The sequence below is a fragment of the Haliotis rubra genome, unplaced genomic scaffold (genome assembly GCF_003918875.1).
Source record: "Haliotis rubra isolate DU_JTF1 unplaced genomic scaffold, ASM391887v1 Scf178, whole genome shotgun sequence".
Lineage (NCBI taxonomy): Eukaryota > Metazoa > Mollusca > Gastropoda > Lepetellida > Haliotidae > Haliotis > Haliotis rubra.
In genome coordinates this window covers 929,032-946,834 of record NW_025765758.1, presented here as the reverse complement: position 1 = coordinate 946,834, position 17,803 = coordinate 929,032, and the positions used below count along the sequence as shown (strand labels likewise).

The 17,803-nt window shown below is 37.3% G+C and overlaps 1 protein-coding gene across 1 annotated transcript in view; it reads right to left on the bottom strand.

The window, feature by feature from the left end:
- Nucleotides 1-17,803, bottom strand: part of LOC124273213 (EH domain-binding protein 1-like) — a 108,105-nt gene that overhangs the window by 62,954 nt on the left and 27,348 nt on the right. The window contains 5 exon segments of the mRNA XM_046708428.1: nt 1,401-1,585; nt 4,774-4,952; nt 7,005-7,154; nt 7,555-7,612; nt 9,506-9,705. Coding sequence (XP_046564384.1) covers nt 1,401-1,585; nt 4,774-4,952; nt 7,005-7,154; nt 7,555-7,612; nt 9,506-9,606 — 673 coding nt within the window. The 5' untranslated portion in view covers nt 9,607-9,705.

The window sequence follows — 17,803 nt, the reverse complement described above, 5'->3', positions numbered from 1 at the left end:
GAACCTGGTATCCTTCATTATCAACCTGAGGTCATCTACAAGCTGCCTGGACCAAACACATACAACAAGAATACAGACATGTTAGTACTGGTCAGGCCTACCATACAAACGGTGAACAAATCATCAAAACTGAACTCATATACACCAAAACAGACCACATATCACCAAAATAGGAAAATAAACTTCCAAAATTGCAACAATATCCTCTAAAACTGAAATGAACGCCTCTGTAATTGCTAACTAATCGTTTGAAATGGAAACCAAAATCGTGCATCTGCTACAAGAGCGGCCGAGAACGGTCGCCGAGCCTTCGAAACGGCAGTCATAGCATCCCGAAATGGCACGCAAAATCGTCAGTCATCGGCATTCTTCGCCTCGACGCCTCGCATTCAGTTTCGTTCGTTTCGGTTTTAGAGGATATTGTTGCAGTTTTGGTGATTTTTGTTCTGTTTTGGTGTATATGAGTTCAGTTTTGATGATTTGTTCACCGTTTGTATGGTAGGCCTGCTGATGAAGCCTGAAGAATTGATACTAGTGTCAGAGGGCACAGCTAGCATGGAACAGTCATGCCACCAACAGTCAGTATACATCACTCAACAGGCTGTCCATGTGTGCAGTGTGTCGACAGTCATTGACAGCAGGTGCATCAGCAGTATCAGAAACAGTGGTCACAGCCACATCAAACATCTACCACGACATGAGCATGGAGAGAGGATGGAAAACATTCACAATCTTTAAAGACATACTTCATCAAGTAGTGAAAATACACCACCATGGGTAGAGACAATTCAAGTTGGGATCAAGAAAAAATATTCATGCATAGGAGAAATTAATAAAAAAAATAAAATAAAAATCTAGCAAGGAGATGGTATGAAACAAAACAAGAGTTGAAACTGGTAGCGTTGTTGTCAATACTGATTAAACCTTTTCACGGCAAATCTCAAATTTACTCATTATTATTCTTCTGCAACTTTTCATGTTTTTGATAGAATAAAGTACTATTCATTGTGGTTATACATTTTGAACAATGTATTATTACAATACCGACAACAGGCTGAAACACCATCAGTGGATGTACGTACCATGTGACAATAATATATAGGGAATTATCAGAATTAACATCACTTTTGACCTTTGTTCAGTTTTTCTTATCCACATATGCAATATGAATATAATGCAAACCAACTGTTCAGGAAAATATCAACACATAATCAATTCATCTCTTGCATCGTCCCTAAGTGCCATGTTGTATGTGGTACAGACGTTCCACTGATAGTGTTCCAACAAGAAGCAGCAAACAGAAACAGCATGCCAACAATACCAAATGGGTTAAGCGAAGTCGCCATTGCCCTCTGTGTCACATGCCCAGTCCTCGTCCTCGTCATCTCCAAACGGATTACCATGATGTGCCTCCAGATTATCTAGCTGGGAAGTGATATCTTTAATCTGAGTGCTCAAAGCTTTGTCGTCTCGCTTGTGATTGGCAACACCAGGTTCCTCTTCCTCCTCCTCTAGGTCGTCCAGATTGCCGATGTCAGCCTTCCCCATGCTCATGAGACTGGCTACACTCTGCATGTCCTCATCTCTGAAAAACAAGTCTCAGTTTCATCCCAAATACACAGTGATACCAGAGACCATACCAACACAACAGTCTTCGTTATAACTGATACACTTACAGTTGGTGCTAACGGGCAGTATGTATCTGTCAGTCTGACCCTGTCTGATCTACAACCTTGTGGACACATGATTGTAAATATTGAAACATTGAATCAGAACACGGAACTGACTGCTGCAACCTCACCATGTATGTGAACATGTGCAACTTGATCCACAAGCATGGGCATCTTCTCTATGTAACCCACACCCTGCACCCTCAGCCAGAGATGCCATGATGTCACCAAGGAACGGTTAGCCTTGTTAACTAGTCTGCATGATTACCATGCAATGCTAAGTAGATACAAACCCTGTCACACTAGAAGGCTTATCAGGCCTAACACCTGGTTATTTCCACAACAGAAAATCTATATTTGTCGAATGAAGTCTAGACAGTGTTTGTCTCGCATACACTGAGACAGAATCATTGTGGTCAGACTAACAATCCAAACTCTTCTCTTCTCAATGTCTCCAAGATTTATCAACTGTTAATGAGGGTCTACATGGTGAGAAGAGATAATGTTACATTTTACATTGATGGAAAGTCATTGAGGTTCAACATGGTCTATATAGATATAGTTTCATTTTACATTATGATGAAAAGCCATTGAGGGTCTACATGGTCCATTCAGATACTGCTATATTTCAAATTGTGATGAAAAGTCATTTAGGGTCTGAAGTGTTGGTCTAGATGCAGTTATATTTCACATTATGATGAAATTCATTTGAAGTCTAACGAATAAGTAAAAATACTGTTACAGTAAAAATACTCAGAATCGAATACATTTTACATTATGATGAAAAGTCATTGAGGGTCTACATGCAGTTAATATCACTGGCGGTAGTTATGTTTCACATGTTAAAAATGTCACTATGAGGGTCTACAAGGTTCAGCCTAGATAGTGTTCGCGAATGTTTACATTCCCACAATCACAATCGTGGAATGTGATGACTACTCTCGCTTCATCTGGATATACTGATCTAAACTTACGGTTGGTAGAAGAAATGCGACGTTGATACTTTATTTCTTAATTACATTATGATGAAAGTCATTGAGGGTCTACATCGATCATATACCTGGTAGTTATTTTTCACATGTTAAAAAGTCACTGAGGGTCTACAAGGTTGGCCTAGATAGTGTTATATTTCACATTATGATGAAAAGTCTTTGAGGGTCTAAATGGTTGGTTCAGATAGTGTTATATTTCACATTATGATGAAAAGTCTTTGAGGGTCTAAATGGTTGGTTCAGATAGTGTTATATTTCACATTATGATGAAAAGTCTTTGAGGGTCTACATGGTTGGTTCAGATAGTGTTATATTTCACATTATGATGAAAAGTCTGAGGGTCTACATGGTTGGTTCAGATAGTGTTATGTTTCACATTATGATGAAAAGTCTTTGAGGGTCTACATGGTTGGTTCAGATAGTGTTATATTTCACATTATGATGAAAAGTCTGAGGGTCTACATGGTTGGTTCAGATAGTGTTATGTTTCACATTATGATGAAAAGTCTTTGAGGGTCTAAATGGTTGGTTCAGATAGTGTTATATTTCACATTATGATGAAAAGTCATTGAGGGTCTAAATGGTTGGTTCAGATAGTGTTATATTTCACATTATGATGAAAAGTCTTTGAGGGTCTACATGGTTGGTTCAGATAGTGTTATATTTCACATTATGATGAAAAGTCTGAGGGTCTACATGGTTGGTTCAGATAGTGTTATATTTCACATTATGATGAAAAGTCTTTGAGGGTCTAAATGGTTGGTTCAGATAGTGTTATATTTCACATTATGATGAAAAGTCTTTGAGGGTCTAAATGGTTGGTTCAGATAGTGTTATGTTTCACATTATGATGAAAAGTCTTTGAGGGTCTACATGGTTGGTTCAGATAGTGTTATGTTTCACATTATGATGAAAAGTCATTGAGGGTCTACATGGTTGGTCTTGATACTGTTATTTTTTGTATTATGATGAAAAATCATTGAAGCTCTACATCATTCATACAGAGTTATATTTCACATTAAGATAAAACAGTCAGTAAGAGTCTACATGGTTGGTTTCATTTTTATATTGTATAAATTGTTTTCGTCACGATATGGCTGAAATATTGCCGATGGACGTTAAATATTAACTCACTCACACACTACATGGTTTGTATAGATAGTGCTACAGGGAAATAAATCATGCTTAATTTGAAGGCCATGGTATGGTAAATATTGAAATGAAATATTTTCAGTGTGCCCAAGCAACACAACTAAAATTCTACCATGATTCCTTCAATGGAAAATGTAATACATTTGACCAGCTGAAATGATTCAAAACCTATTATTGCACCTAATCAAACTGTTGTGGCACTCTCAATGTCACAGCTAAACATAGGCGTGATGCATTGGATGCCAGTGCGCATAACTGGAAATCATGTTCTGGATGATAACATAGTTTATGGGTTTATGGGTCCAGGACAAATGAAACTGAACTATTCTTGCAGTCATGATAGTGTTCAGGAAATCCTGCTCTCAAGTCTAAAAGTTTACATGATATTTACTGGTGGATTAAAAAACAATAAATTGACATGACATAATCGTTGTGATGTATTAAGTTTAAGTGGATAATTAAAAGGCATGGGCACACCTATTTTCACAAAGCCACACATAAATTATCTGTCAGGTGCCCAATCGCTCTCTTTGAAAACAATTGCTTTTCCATCCCTGTGTCATATTTTATCTAAAAAAATCTGTAATGCTTCTCTTTGACATTTTGACAGCCAAAAAGATTCGATGATAAACTGTGAATCAAGTTGAGCTCTGTACAGCGAAACAAACTCCTTACAGTGATTCATGTTACAGTTTTGTATGCAAATAGACGTACTAGCAATGTGCAAAGCTTAAGAAGCCTTGTTTTGAATTCTGGAAGTTTCAATATTTTGATTTTAATTTCCAAATGTTTGACATTGCTTTCAATGAAAATATTCATATTGTGAAATGGATTACGCACCCGATACATAAGACACATTATAAATAACAAATTTGCGCCAAGGTAAGTACAATTTGCTGGAATCCCGCAATTACACAGTCTAGCTGCAGCACTGAAGAAGGGTACATATGTGGACTCACGTGGCCTTGCCCTCCCTGATGAAGGTGCAGGAGATGGTGAGCTCCAGTGTCGCTGACACTACTTTCTTAGTGGCTGGTTTCAGATTGACCTTGATGGTCTTCTGTGTGGGCACATGACTGGCATACTCCCTCATGTTGATGTTGCCGGTGGCCAGGACCTTCCGGCGACCCTTCGACTGCTGCATATAGAATTCGGGTAACATAAGCTTGTCAGTGAACAAACTCATACAGTGGCTCAGAATGACATTTGGAAACTCCCCATAGTTACATAACACATGAAGCCATCAAGATCTGGGTTAGAACTGATCTTCAGTAACCCATGCTTGTCGTGAGAGGTGACTAATGGGATTGGGTGGTCAGGCTTACTGACTTGGTTGACACATGTCATCATATCCCAATTGCGCAGATCTATGATGCTCATGGCATTGATCACTGGATTGTCTGGTCCTGATTATTTACTGAATATAGCTGGAATATTGCTGAGTGAGGCATTAACAACAAACAAAATAAACAAACATAAACATATGCATTGAAATCCAATCTTTCATTTGCCAAAATACTTTCTCTTTCCCATGCTGTCAAAAATGGTCTGGTCATGTCTGTTGGTTTGGTTGCTGTTTAACAGCGCACTCAGCAATGCCCCAGATATATGATGGCATCCTGTAATCTCGTCTTGACCAGACAATCCGGTGATTGATATCAGTTTTAATCCGACGGCAACTGGGATAAATGATATGCATGAACGAAATCAGAGAGTGAAACCACAAAGTCCCATTGGTCACCTCTTTTAAAGGGTTCACTCCCAAAAGACAGAACTCGCATAAGACAGACTCAATGAGTACAATAATTAGCTGAGGGATGTCCCATCCCAGAAAGGTGCGCCCCAGGTACTTCTAGAGGTTGTAGGAAAAAAAGTCATAGGAAAAATTTCATTGATTTGGGGAGGAAAATAAGTCATAAACTAAAAAGATCAGTATTGATAATGTATTTATTCAACAAGTCATAACAATATTATCATCAATTTCTCTGAACCACATTTGAATCTAACTTATAAAATTAAAGTATTTATTCAAGCAAAATACAAGTATAAATAACTGGAGAACACGACGTTTTTATAACAGTTGTTGTTGAAGTAGTTTTTGCAAATAACTGGAGAACAGGATGTTTATATTACTTAAGATTATTTGATGATGAAAGTGAAATAGTATTTATAAAATACAGTATAAAAAAAGTAAAAGGAGAATGGGATGTTTTATAGTAGTTATTTTTCGCATGACTTTTTTGTTGTTGTTGAATTAGTTTTTGCAAATAACTGGAGAACAGGATGATTTTATTACTTAAGATTATTTGATGGTGAAAGTGAAATAGTATTTATAAAATACAGTTTTAAAAAGTAAAAGGAGAATGGGATGTTTTATAATAGTTATTTTTCCCATGACTTTTTTGTTGTTGTTGAATTAGTTTTTGCAAATAACTGGAGAACAGGATGTTTTTATTACTTATTATTTTTTTTTTATTTACACCATCCCTTCAGCTGCTGGCGATTATGCTGAGTTTTAGCCAATATTAAAAATAACAAACATATAACAAACATACTACGATTAAAAGTATGGTAAAGCTAAATTGACTTTGATGTTTTGGGACTTACGGCTTGGTCTCATATGTTTATATACATTTTTGTTTTTGATAATATTCACAAGTAAATCACAAGTAAATGTGATCTGGCAAATATATGTTGATGTACATATATATATGTTCATGCAATATGTCTTAATTAAAAAAACAACAACATCATTCATTACATGAATTGATAAAAATATAGTTAATACCTAATGTTGTCTTTTTTTTATCTGGGCACATTCCATTATTATCAAGGGTACAGCTTAATTAAGCCTTATGCAACCAACCATAAAAAGTGTTGTTTTAAGCGGTCTGTCTTTTGGGAGGTCTGTCTTATGGGAAGATACCTTTTAAAGTTTTAATAGGCATGGGTTGTTGTATATCAATTCTAAACCAGACCATCACAAGTGAATATAACCCCAACAATAACCTGATAAACATTATCATCAGAACAGCAACAGCTCAGACAATCTACTGTTTGGTAGATAACGGCACGTTTTTTGTGGTTATATGAAACATTCATGGCTTGATCCAGCAGATAAAATGTAAGTAAGCCCCCTTGAACTTAAAATTAGAGATATAAGCAGCTAAAGCTCAATAAAATGGCTTACATCTTCTATCACAAATGTCCATTCTTTGTCTTCAAACTCTGCCTGGCGAGAGTCTCTGAATAACGTGACCATTATCTCCACATTTTCTGGTACTGTCCAGGTGACAAGTCCCTTGTAGGGGTTCTGCATGGTGGGGCTCCAGGTGTACAACTGAAACAGACAGACACAAAACCTTCATCATGCAGCATGGAGATCAGTACACAAATCGTTTATCAACTAAATACATTGCAGACAGAGCATTGGTTACATCAGCAATAAATGGCAATGAGCCAACTGTCCTTTGAAAGTGTGCATGTGCAAAATTAGAACTGATGAATAAAAAATTCATCTCATTAATTGTGAGAAAAAATGATGCAGGAAACAATAGATAAATGAATTTATTACAGAGAACAGGAACACTTGTCATAAGTACTTGTAAACTATTCTGTATATTCTTACAACTGTCCTGTATCATAATGCCAACATTCACTTATCATGTGGAAGTACCATAAAGTGGAAGTGAGTTATCTCCCCCTAACTGAGATGCCACAACAATTTCTTGTATTATTACCTGTGAAGATTTGCGCCGGTTCCTGCGTGTCCAGATAACACAAAGCTTCTGAGGTTGCACAAAGCTAGAGGTTGCCTAGGAACAAGAACAATCACTAAGTCAATGTTGTCTTTCAGTAATTTAAGACAAAAGTACAGCTCAGTTTCAATCTCATTTTAAAAAATCGATAGAAGGTGTCGTCAGGTTAATTGATTTCATTTGTCTGTTTTCTTTAACACTGCACCTAGAATTAATCAGGCTATTTGACAGCAGTCTGTAAATCATCGAGTCTAGCCAAGACAAAAATCCAGTGATCAATATCATGAGCACTAGTCCGGTCACTCAGCGGTAAGAAAACAAGCTATCAACAATGTTACTGAGTCTGACACCTAATCCATTCAGTGGCCTCTTACGACATAATTTATTGGGGAACTATTCTGACTTCGACATCATTGAATTGATTATAGATTAAGAATCATGACATAACTTCAAATGGCACTGACCTTGAAGAATAAGATTTCAAAACGTTCCAATGAACCAAGTATAAACAAAGACTGAATAGACTGATATAAACATCAGAAAGGCATCAGGAGTGAGTGAGATAGGTCTTAGGCCGCTTTTAGCAATATTCCAGCAATATGACGGCAGGGGACACCAGAAATGGGCTTCACACATTGTACCCATATGGGAAATTGAACCTGGGTCTTCGGTGTGACAAGCTAAGGCCTTAACCACTAAGCCAGTGTTTGCCCAAGGAATAAAAAGTTAGGAGTCATCATGACTCCCTGGTGTCATGAGAGGGAGCTATGGACACGGTTTTGGGAGTCAGCTTCAGTTTGGAACTTTCATCAAGACATCAACTGTGATTGTTTAATTACAACAAAAAACAAGTTAAGGTAGGTCAGTATTTAATCAGCACTAAGCAGTTAACTGGCAAACATTAAACTGCGTAGTTTTAAACAACAAAAAGTTTTAAATTACAAAATGTACTCAAACTTAAATTTAACCAGTCATCGCACAGAACCCGAAGTTTATATTATTGAATGAGTTTATATTATTTGATTATTTGCGCCATGGAACATAGGGTGTCCACCAGTTTTGACGGGACATGGGTTGATGGGCCCTCCATGGTGCACTTGCACAAAGCAACCTCAGCAATATGACTATCATAAGTCCATGATAAGGTCATGATCGTCTTTGTGCTAAGGTCGCTCTGTACAACACCACCCTCGTTAATGAATGTACATGTAAGACTGTCACCCAAAGGTCTGCTGTACAATGTATATATATATCTGCCCACACCAGTTTACACTGCTGCTATGTTTCAAGCAAGCTCCCAGTTTCAAGTAAGACTACTGCCATTAGGCATTTATCCACATCGTATGGCAGAAACAAACTTGGAGTTTATCCCTCAGATGTACTTCATTCAGAAAATATCTGAAGTATCTGGAGAATGTCATTTATGTCAACAACTTTGAGATACATCACTGCTGTTGGTATGTTGCAAATGTAATGCCTACACTTCGGCAATTTGTGTGAGTGAGTGAGTGAGTGAGTGAATGAGTTTAGTTTTACGCCGCACTTTGTAAATTTCAAGCTTAATGGCAGCGGTCTGTAAATAATCGAGTCTGGACCAGACAATCCAGTGATCAACAGCATGAGCATCAATCTACACAATTGGGATACTATGACATGTGCCAACCAAGTCAGCGAGCCTGACCACCCGATCCTGTTAGTCGCTTCTTAAGACAAGCATGGGTTGCTGAAGACCAATTCTAACAAATGTAATGCCTACAGTTTAGCAATTTTAGCGACAAACTTAAGAAAGCAACCATACATATTAGTGGTGTATATTTCATATAAATAGCCAATCAAAATCAGACATTATATGTAAGATAAGATAATATGAGTTATTCTCTATAATCAGGGACAAAATGTAACATGCAGTCAGAGAAAAGGCGGTCAAACTCACCATTTTTTTGTACATTCTACCATAAGTTCTTGGTAGGATGCTGTGAACTGAAACTTGGATGCGGCCTTGCCGACCCGCTGCAGCCTCTTCCACACACTCATAGTGAGACAGATATCACTCTACTGTACCCATCATGCAACACTCTTGTAAACGGTGGAAGTCAAACTGGCGTAAATCACTTTGTAACATTGTCAGGTAATCTGTAAAACAAAAGTACACTTTATCAGTAAATTCCTTCAACATATGCAATAAGGAACAAATGTATATTGCTAATCTGTTAGTAACTTGTTTTGATATTTGAGTGAGTGAGTGGTTTAATTTTACACCGCTTTTAGCAACATTTCAGCAATATATAATTACGGCCGCACACAGAAAATGGGCTTCACACTTTGATATTTGACGGTTATATAGCAACTTGTCACTTTCAAGTTGAAAAAGATATTTAAAGCTTTGGCAAATCGTGTGCATGGATATGGTGTTGAAAAACCAAAATCAGCAAATCTGTGATTCGAAATCACGAACTGCTGCATCATGGCCGACTTTACCACCTGTGTCCTTTGTTCCTGCCCAGGCCTAATGTACAGTGATAAACCTGAACATGCCTTCATAAGAGCTAACATGAAAAAAACCTGATGATGAAGACATTAAAGGATGACATATTTGCGGATGCTGAATGCAAATCAATCACATGATTACACAAGATTAGGCAAGCCACGGGTAAGATGATATTTTCAATACTGCTGCCAGGATGGCCGCGGCTGGAACCTGATCCAAATTCCAAGCAATCATAGTTAATCGATGCCACAAATGTTCAGATTACATCCATAAGTTTCAGTTTCCTGAAAGTTACTCTGTTTGAATAAATAACAAAGAGAACATTCATTTCAACATGTTCTTTGAATTTCTAATCATCCTCAACACATACCAAATGAACCATCATCTTTTGAAAAAAATTCTGTTAAATGTTCTGACTGTATATATATAATATGTCAACTTTGTTAACATTCAGGTAGGCTTACATTTGATTCCATAAACATAATTTTCTTTTCGAAAAATATACATCTACCAAAAAATGAGTATATAACATCCAAAGGGAGGCCCAAACAGTTCTTCAATTAAGGTTTGAAGCAATCCAGATTTGTCTTACTGTTCAAGGCTGTTTTAGACTCCTAATGTCTAGGTTCTGGGAGACAGACTACAATTCATCAGACCTGTGACTTGCCACACAAGCACCTGTCATCAGCAGAAAACACAGAGGACTTATTCCACAAACAAAAATAAGTACATGTACGTACAACCTACAGCTTTAGCCACTAGTCCAAAGTTGGATTCTCGTAAAATTCTGTTTGGTCCGGTAAATTCAGTTAATAGTCATCCGGATATATATTACACTTAAATCAACGAAAATTATGTAAGAGCCTTGTTTAGTCAAATAACTTTTTGCCGTACACAGTATATGATACTTAACACTTAATTCATTTTTATCCATAATATACCTTGTCATACAAATATACAGGCATCCTAAAGGGTGCTTATTGACAGTTATTGGCATTACACAACCCACATACGATTAGATTAACTGACCACAGATAACATCAAGACGATCCACAGCATGAAGAAATCAAGTTTATAGCTGATACAACACACTGGTATGTTTGTCATGTTAACGCTCTGCCCTAATTAGCCAGCACCCCAAGGCAATGGTACACATTGATCAGTGAATGTAGGCTACACCTGGAACAAGCCGCATGTGATGTGACGATGTGTGTGTGAGTGAGTGACAGGTGTCATTCATCACTGTCATGCTCATGGAGATGTCACGCTGGTATGTTAATCATGTCACATTCACGTGTAACATGTTGAAAGTGATAATATAAAACATTTACTGTGAGGCTTCAGATCAAAATTACAACTTGCTTTGATATTGTCCTAGTTTTGAATGCTAGTATATATTACATATAGTACATATTCCTATCTACAGCATGGTTTTCATAATGCTTTGAAGTATTTATATCATTAATTTTGTATAGTTTACAACTGACACATTCACAGAAGACCAGTTTTCTGGAGTGCTGTTAGCTATTATAACAATATGATAAAGCTCCTAGTTATGTTTGGACTGACCGTAGGTACATGATGTCTGCAGAGATGGTTGATGTGTGTATCTGTCTGCAGACATGGTTGATGTTGTGTGCATCTGTCTGCAGAAATGGTTGATGTTGTGTGTATCTGTCTGCAGAAATGGTTGATGTTGTGTGTATCTGTCTGCAGAAATGGTTGATGAAGTGTGTATCTGTCTGCAGACATGGTTGATGTTGTGTGTATCTATGTCTACAGAAATGGTTGATGTTGTGAGTATCTATGTCTGCAGGCATGGTTGATGTTGTGTGTATCTATGTCTGCAGGCATGGTTGATGTGTGTGAATTCAGAACTTCTGGTACCACTGACCAACATTCTATAGTTAACGTTAACCCCTTTCACCATGTTCACACACTCACCACATATGTCTAGGGGCTATGATTGGGCCAAGAAATGTCAGACCACAGTTGAATGTAGGTCAGTGAGAGCAGAGTTAACCCTATGTCTTGTTTTCCAGATATAGGCTAAATAATAAAATCAAGTAAGAAATTTTCACCTACTGTAACCTGTCTTCAGAGAATCATGAGAATTAGAACATTGAGCAGACAAGTTTGAGTTTTGACACTAAGTCTCCCTGCAAGCATGGTGAGTACAGACTCATTGAGTTAAATATTGATGCTCAAACCCAGATCAGAAGATCATGGAAGCAAGGGGTGCAACTCTGCACAGAGTTGCAAAAAGGGTACAAAACAGGTACAAAAAAGGTCATCTCATCAGAATATGACTAGATTGGAGTACAGCTGGTGATTTGGTGCCTCTCTCTGAGAGTATGGATTCAAATCCCATATGGGACTCAACCCCCCACCAAACACTACAATCTGTACTTGGAAAGTATCATCATTTTTGTAACATTTGCTACAAGAATAAAGAAGTTATTTGACAAGCACACAGACATTTATAAGGAATGAGAACATTGTGAAGACACATGGTGGGTACAACTATTCCAAAATGGGATGTAAAGCAACTGGACTTGGCTTTTTGTGTCTATCCCTGTCCACTTATTTATTCAACCAGGAGCAGATAAACTAATGTCTGATATTTACCACCAGATTATAATGGGGACACTCAGCTATGCCTGAATCTTAGTGCGCCTAAGAATCAATTGAAAAAGGAGTCAAACTCAAGTCTAGAATTAGACTAGATAGCCTCAGTCCTGAAATTAAGATTTGTTCTGCGCTCCTTTTGGAGTCATTCTGTCTGTCTGGACTAAATGTCAGTCTAGTAGATCCACAACCGTGATAACTGTGGCACAGAAACAGTAAAGACCCACAACATGGGATAAAGGATATGATGACGTGTGTCAACCAAGTCAGCGAGCATGACCACCCGATCCCTTAAGCCACTTCTTACGACAAGCATGGGTTACTGAGGAAAAGTTCTAACCCGGATCTTCACTGGTACCATGTCTTTGAACACAGCCAACAGCCCAAATTAAGAGGACTGACTGACTGACTGAGTTTGGTTTTATGCCGCTCATAGCAATATTCCAGCAATATCACGGCGGGGGACACCAGAAATGGGCTTCACTGATTGTACCCATGTGGGGATTCGAACCCGGGTCTTCAGCGTGACGAGCCAACGCTTTAACCACTAGACTACCCCACCCCGCCCCTCCAACTTAAGAGGAAATATCATAGTCGGTTGCACTGAAAATTACAGGAGGGACAATAAAGAATTCTTTTTATGAATGGATCTGTAGAACAGTCAATGCAGTAGTTTGTTAGAACGCCAGTAGATACATTTCATATGATCCTCCCCAGGATGGAACTAGCTAAGGGAACATGCACATTTTAGTTTATAGACTAACATATAGTCAATGTTGTACATGACATCATGGTCAGGGGTGATAATTCAGTAATCAGTTAGGCTTACCACTAGGAAAAGCTATGACTGTAACTGTTTAAAATTTCATTTTCATTTCTGTGCGTATCTGTGGAACTACAGGAATAAAGGCTACCATAATCCAAAGGGAATGTTTATGCTAGTGTTTATGCACATTTAACACCTTTTGAACAAGTTTATAAACATATATAATCAGTGTTGTACTTCATCACACAGTACATTTCTCTTATCTGATTTCCTTGATAAGGATGATTTGACTGGACTCGTTTTTCCAGTTTTCCAGATTAGTTTGGTTTCACAAAAACATATACCATTGCTGTCAATGGAATAAAGAGGATCTCACATAACGTACATACTGCACAGTTATCATGATAAATTATGTTGGAGGAATATTATTGCTTGAGACAACAGGCTAATACACTAGGATAGTTTGTGCTGTCATAAATAGTTAAATATGAGGGTGGAATTTTATACATGCATAGATGTTTACCATTTTGGTTAAAACTTTGAGTTCTCACAGAGCAAGTGTCATAATTAATTCCGTTATGGGATTCAACAAATCCTAGGAAGTAATCTTGAGATGTGCTTCTGTCACAAACACTTTAGTTTTAAGGAAATCACTTCTCATTTGCAAAATACATCTTCACTGCAAGACAAACAAGAAAGTTACATGTCTGTAGCAAACGTTAGAAGAGTGTTGGAGTTGCATTAATGACCTTGACCTTCAATTTTAGATAATCACATTTCTAATTATTTTCAGAAGGGCATTATCGCTTATGAACAATGATTGGTTGAGTACACAAGTAAGCAAAACTATGTTCAAAGATCATTCAAATGACTAAACCCTTGCCACTTCATTGCCCCCACTGTAAGGTCATGTAAGGGTAGAGTAAACATCATGATTTCACAATTTCACATATGGTAAGTTACAATACATTCTGAGTATATGACCTTGAGACAAGAACGATCCAAACAGCCATCCAGCATCTACCACACGTTGGTTTCCAGGTGGAATTCAATGTAACAAAATATCCATATATGCTTCTCACTTAATGTAGGTCACTGTGACCTTTCAATATAAAATGACCTTGTCATAAAAATGATATAACAAGACTTTAAAGATACCTTCAGGAAAAGTGAGTGAGTGAGTATGGTTTAACACAGCTTTTATTCCAGCAATATCACTGCAGGGGCACACCAGAAATGGGCTTCACACATTGTACCCATGTGGGGAATCGAACCCGAGTCTTCATTGTGACAAGCCAACGCTTTAACCACTAGACTACCCCACCGCCCCAGTTCAGGAAAAGACAGTTTAGAGAACATTACAAACAACTTGCATTTAAAACAAACTGCACCTCAACGTTGACATTGTATGTTGGTCACTCATAAGTCTCTGATTCTGATTCTGCCATGTATTATCGAAAGAAATACCCACTAGAGTAATTCCTTCTCAGAATAACTTATTTGAGAGGCATTTAGAAATTTGCTGTTAGGATGTAAACAAATCTTTGTTGACCCTTAAAAAAATTAATCATATAGTGTGGCAAAAATTGCATGACTATTTACATTGGGCTGCCTAAAAATATTATGTTAAATTATCTCAGCATTACCAAAAGAAGTACCAAGTTTGATTGACCAATGGTAAATCCTTCTTGAGTTTGGAAATAAACAATCTTTTATATGGCTATGGTACAGTATATCTTGCAAACATCATTGTAACAAGATGGGTGAATTGCTGATAGAATTAATCTTATTTCTTTGCATTTCATGGCTATTTGAAATTAACAAAACTTCCCATGATAATTATTTAAAACTGAAGTCATGGTAATGTAAAAACACCAAGACAGAAAACAGATTGTCAAATGTAACACAAAGACTTGTCAGAGTAGACGCCAGCTAACAAGTGCAGCTACCGATTCATCAGACAGACAATCTGACAGATATTCCCACCGAGATGCTTATTTAAAGTGCAATCAGCCAGTAGACAGATCTGATTCACTGGCTGGACTACAGTTAACCTCTGCTGTATCAGGTGTACAGTATGTTGTACACCACGTACATATGGGTTGGAGAGGAACAGCCTTGTCCACACTTGGTGGAGTCAGTCTGCTTGTCAGTTGGGATCAATAATTGCAGCTTAATAAAATGTGATTGCAAATTTTCCAATGCAGCTTAATAAAATGTGATTGCAAATTTTCCAATGCAGCTTTTAAAAGGTGATCACATGTTTTCCAGCTGTCAGTTAATATGATATTGTTTATTAATGTATTGGGAAGAGCAAAGTGTAATATTACTGGATATATAATATATATGTTAGCCTTGCTCCAAGGCTGTACTGAAAGTTAGCCAATGAATGCAGAGTAATTCTAGCCTAGATAGTAGATATAAGCTGTTATTTATAATTTTCAGACATTTTCATTTAAACTATTAGTTATCACCTGGGGCGGTGGGGTAGCCTAATGGTTAAAGCGTTGGCTCGTCACGCAGAAGACCTGGGTTCGAATCTCCACATGGGTACAATGTGTGAAGCCCATTTCTGGTGTCCCCCACCGTGATGTTGCTGGAATATTGCTAAAAGCGGCGTAAAACCAAACTCAGTCAGTCAGTCAGTTATCACCTAGAGACTTGTGCAAGTTTATATATATTAATCACAAATCTATGTATTCATATCAACAATACAGTGAAACATGCTCATTCTGTAAAGTTTGTTTCTTCTAATACAGGATGCGATTCATTGCATTTTCAGTGCGAGCTCACAATCAAAATGTGAAAATCATACGGAACAGATACCATTATATTCCGGACATACTATTTAGTGTCTTGAACTCTTCTGGTGGCAACTGTGTCAGTAATTGCGTAATTAGAGAAAATGGACACACAAAGGTCACGGCTGTAGTGTGAAGGATGTGAGCCTGTGACGGTGTTGTCAGAATACAACAGTAAACACCATCACGTACACACTGAAATATAAACAGGATATGTACGCTTCTACAGAGTCTGAGAGGATCATCAACAAAGTTCTCATCAATAATATTTCTTTTCTGAAAACATATCCTGGGATTTTAGCTGACAAATGTGATTGATAATGATGTATACAGGGTTTTACGGGACGCACAAATGTGCATCCAGTACTCACAAATGTAGAGAATGGACGCAGAAAAATAATCACTGCATCCAGAGGGATGTACAATGTTATTCATTGTAACCACAACACATCTATGACTTAGCTAAGTTTTGGGTTGTTTCATTCAAAGCAGTTACCATGGTTACCTGCATTATTTCACCCATCAGTCCACATGATCAATGATAAATTCGAGGCTCTATTTAAGAAATTATCAAAACATACAGTTCTCTACACCATTACTTCACGGACCCTCATACTGCCTGCAAGCACCCTTAAAAACCACCAATTCGGGGTCCCTGGGACTCCCATGTTTGTGTGTCAAGGTAAAACCCTGTGTATGTACTTCCTTTGTTCGATTTTAACACATTTGTGGAAGGTTATGTTGGTACCAGTGTACAAGCATTTGAGAACTGATCACAAACTTTTATTGTTTTTAAGAGAGATAATAAAATCAGGATCACTGTGACCTAGATAAACTATCATGGCTGAGAGATGAAAGTACGGCAATTTTATAACTTTTTTCATCACTGATAAATAATTACTTCCCTTTGTATGCTGTGAACTCAGCTGCATATGGGATGGCAGACCACAAATAAAGTTCTAAGTAGAAGGCATTCATTATATAATCTTTAAGAGTACAATCACATATTTTAATATTTCTATTTTAAAGAAAACACTCCATTTATCATGCTTATACGAGTTTAAAAGTATGACCCTGATAAGAATATTTTGAAAATATTATAACTATTGAGAATTAATGTGTTTTATGCATGGATATATGTCTTGGACTGTAGCATAGATTTTAGATGCTGTAGTACAGAAATATAAATGGTCAATCAACATAACATAATAATATATTTGTTTATATAAAAGTTTGTAAAACAAATTTCAGTTTCACTATTTTTATACAAAAGCCTCCTTCACTAACATCTCAAGGGAAGAATTTATGGATGTCCACTGTTTCATTTTGTGGAACACGACATTTCAGAGTATATTCTTACTCCTTCATCATAATGTTTCTTTCACCTGATGAAGGATGAAGAATATACTCTGAAAGGTAACTCTGGTTGTGTTCCTCAAAATGAAGAATTTGACATCCATAAATTCTTGCCTTTATGTGCCTTTATGTGTATGACTTTTACACTAACATCTTATACTCAGATTCTCAGGAGTTCCCCAGTCCCCAGCT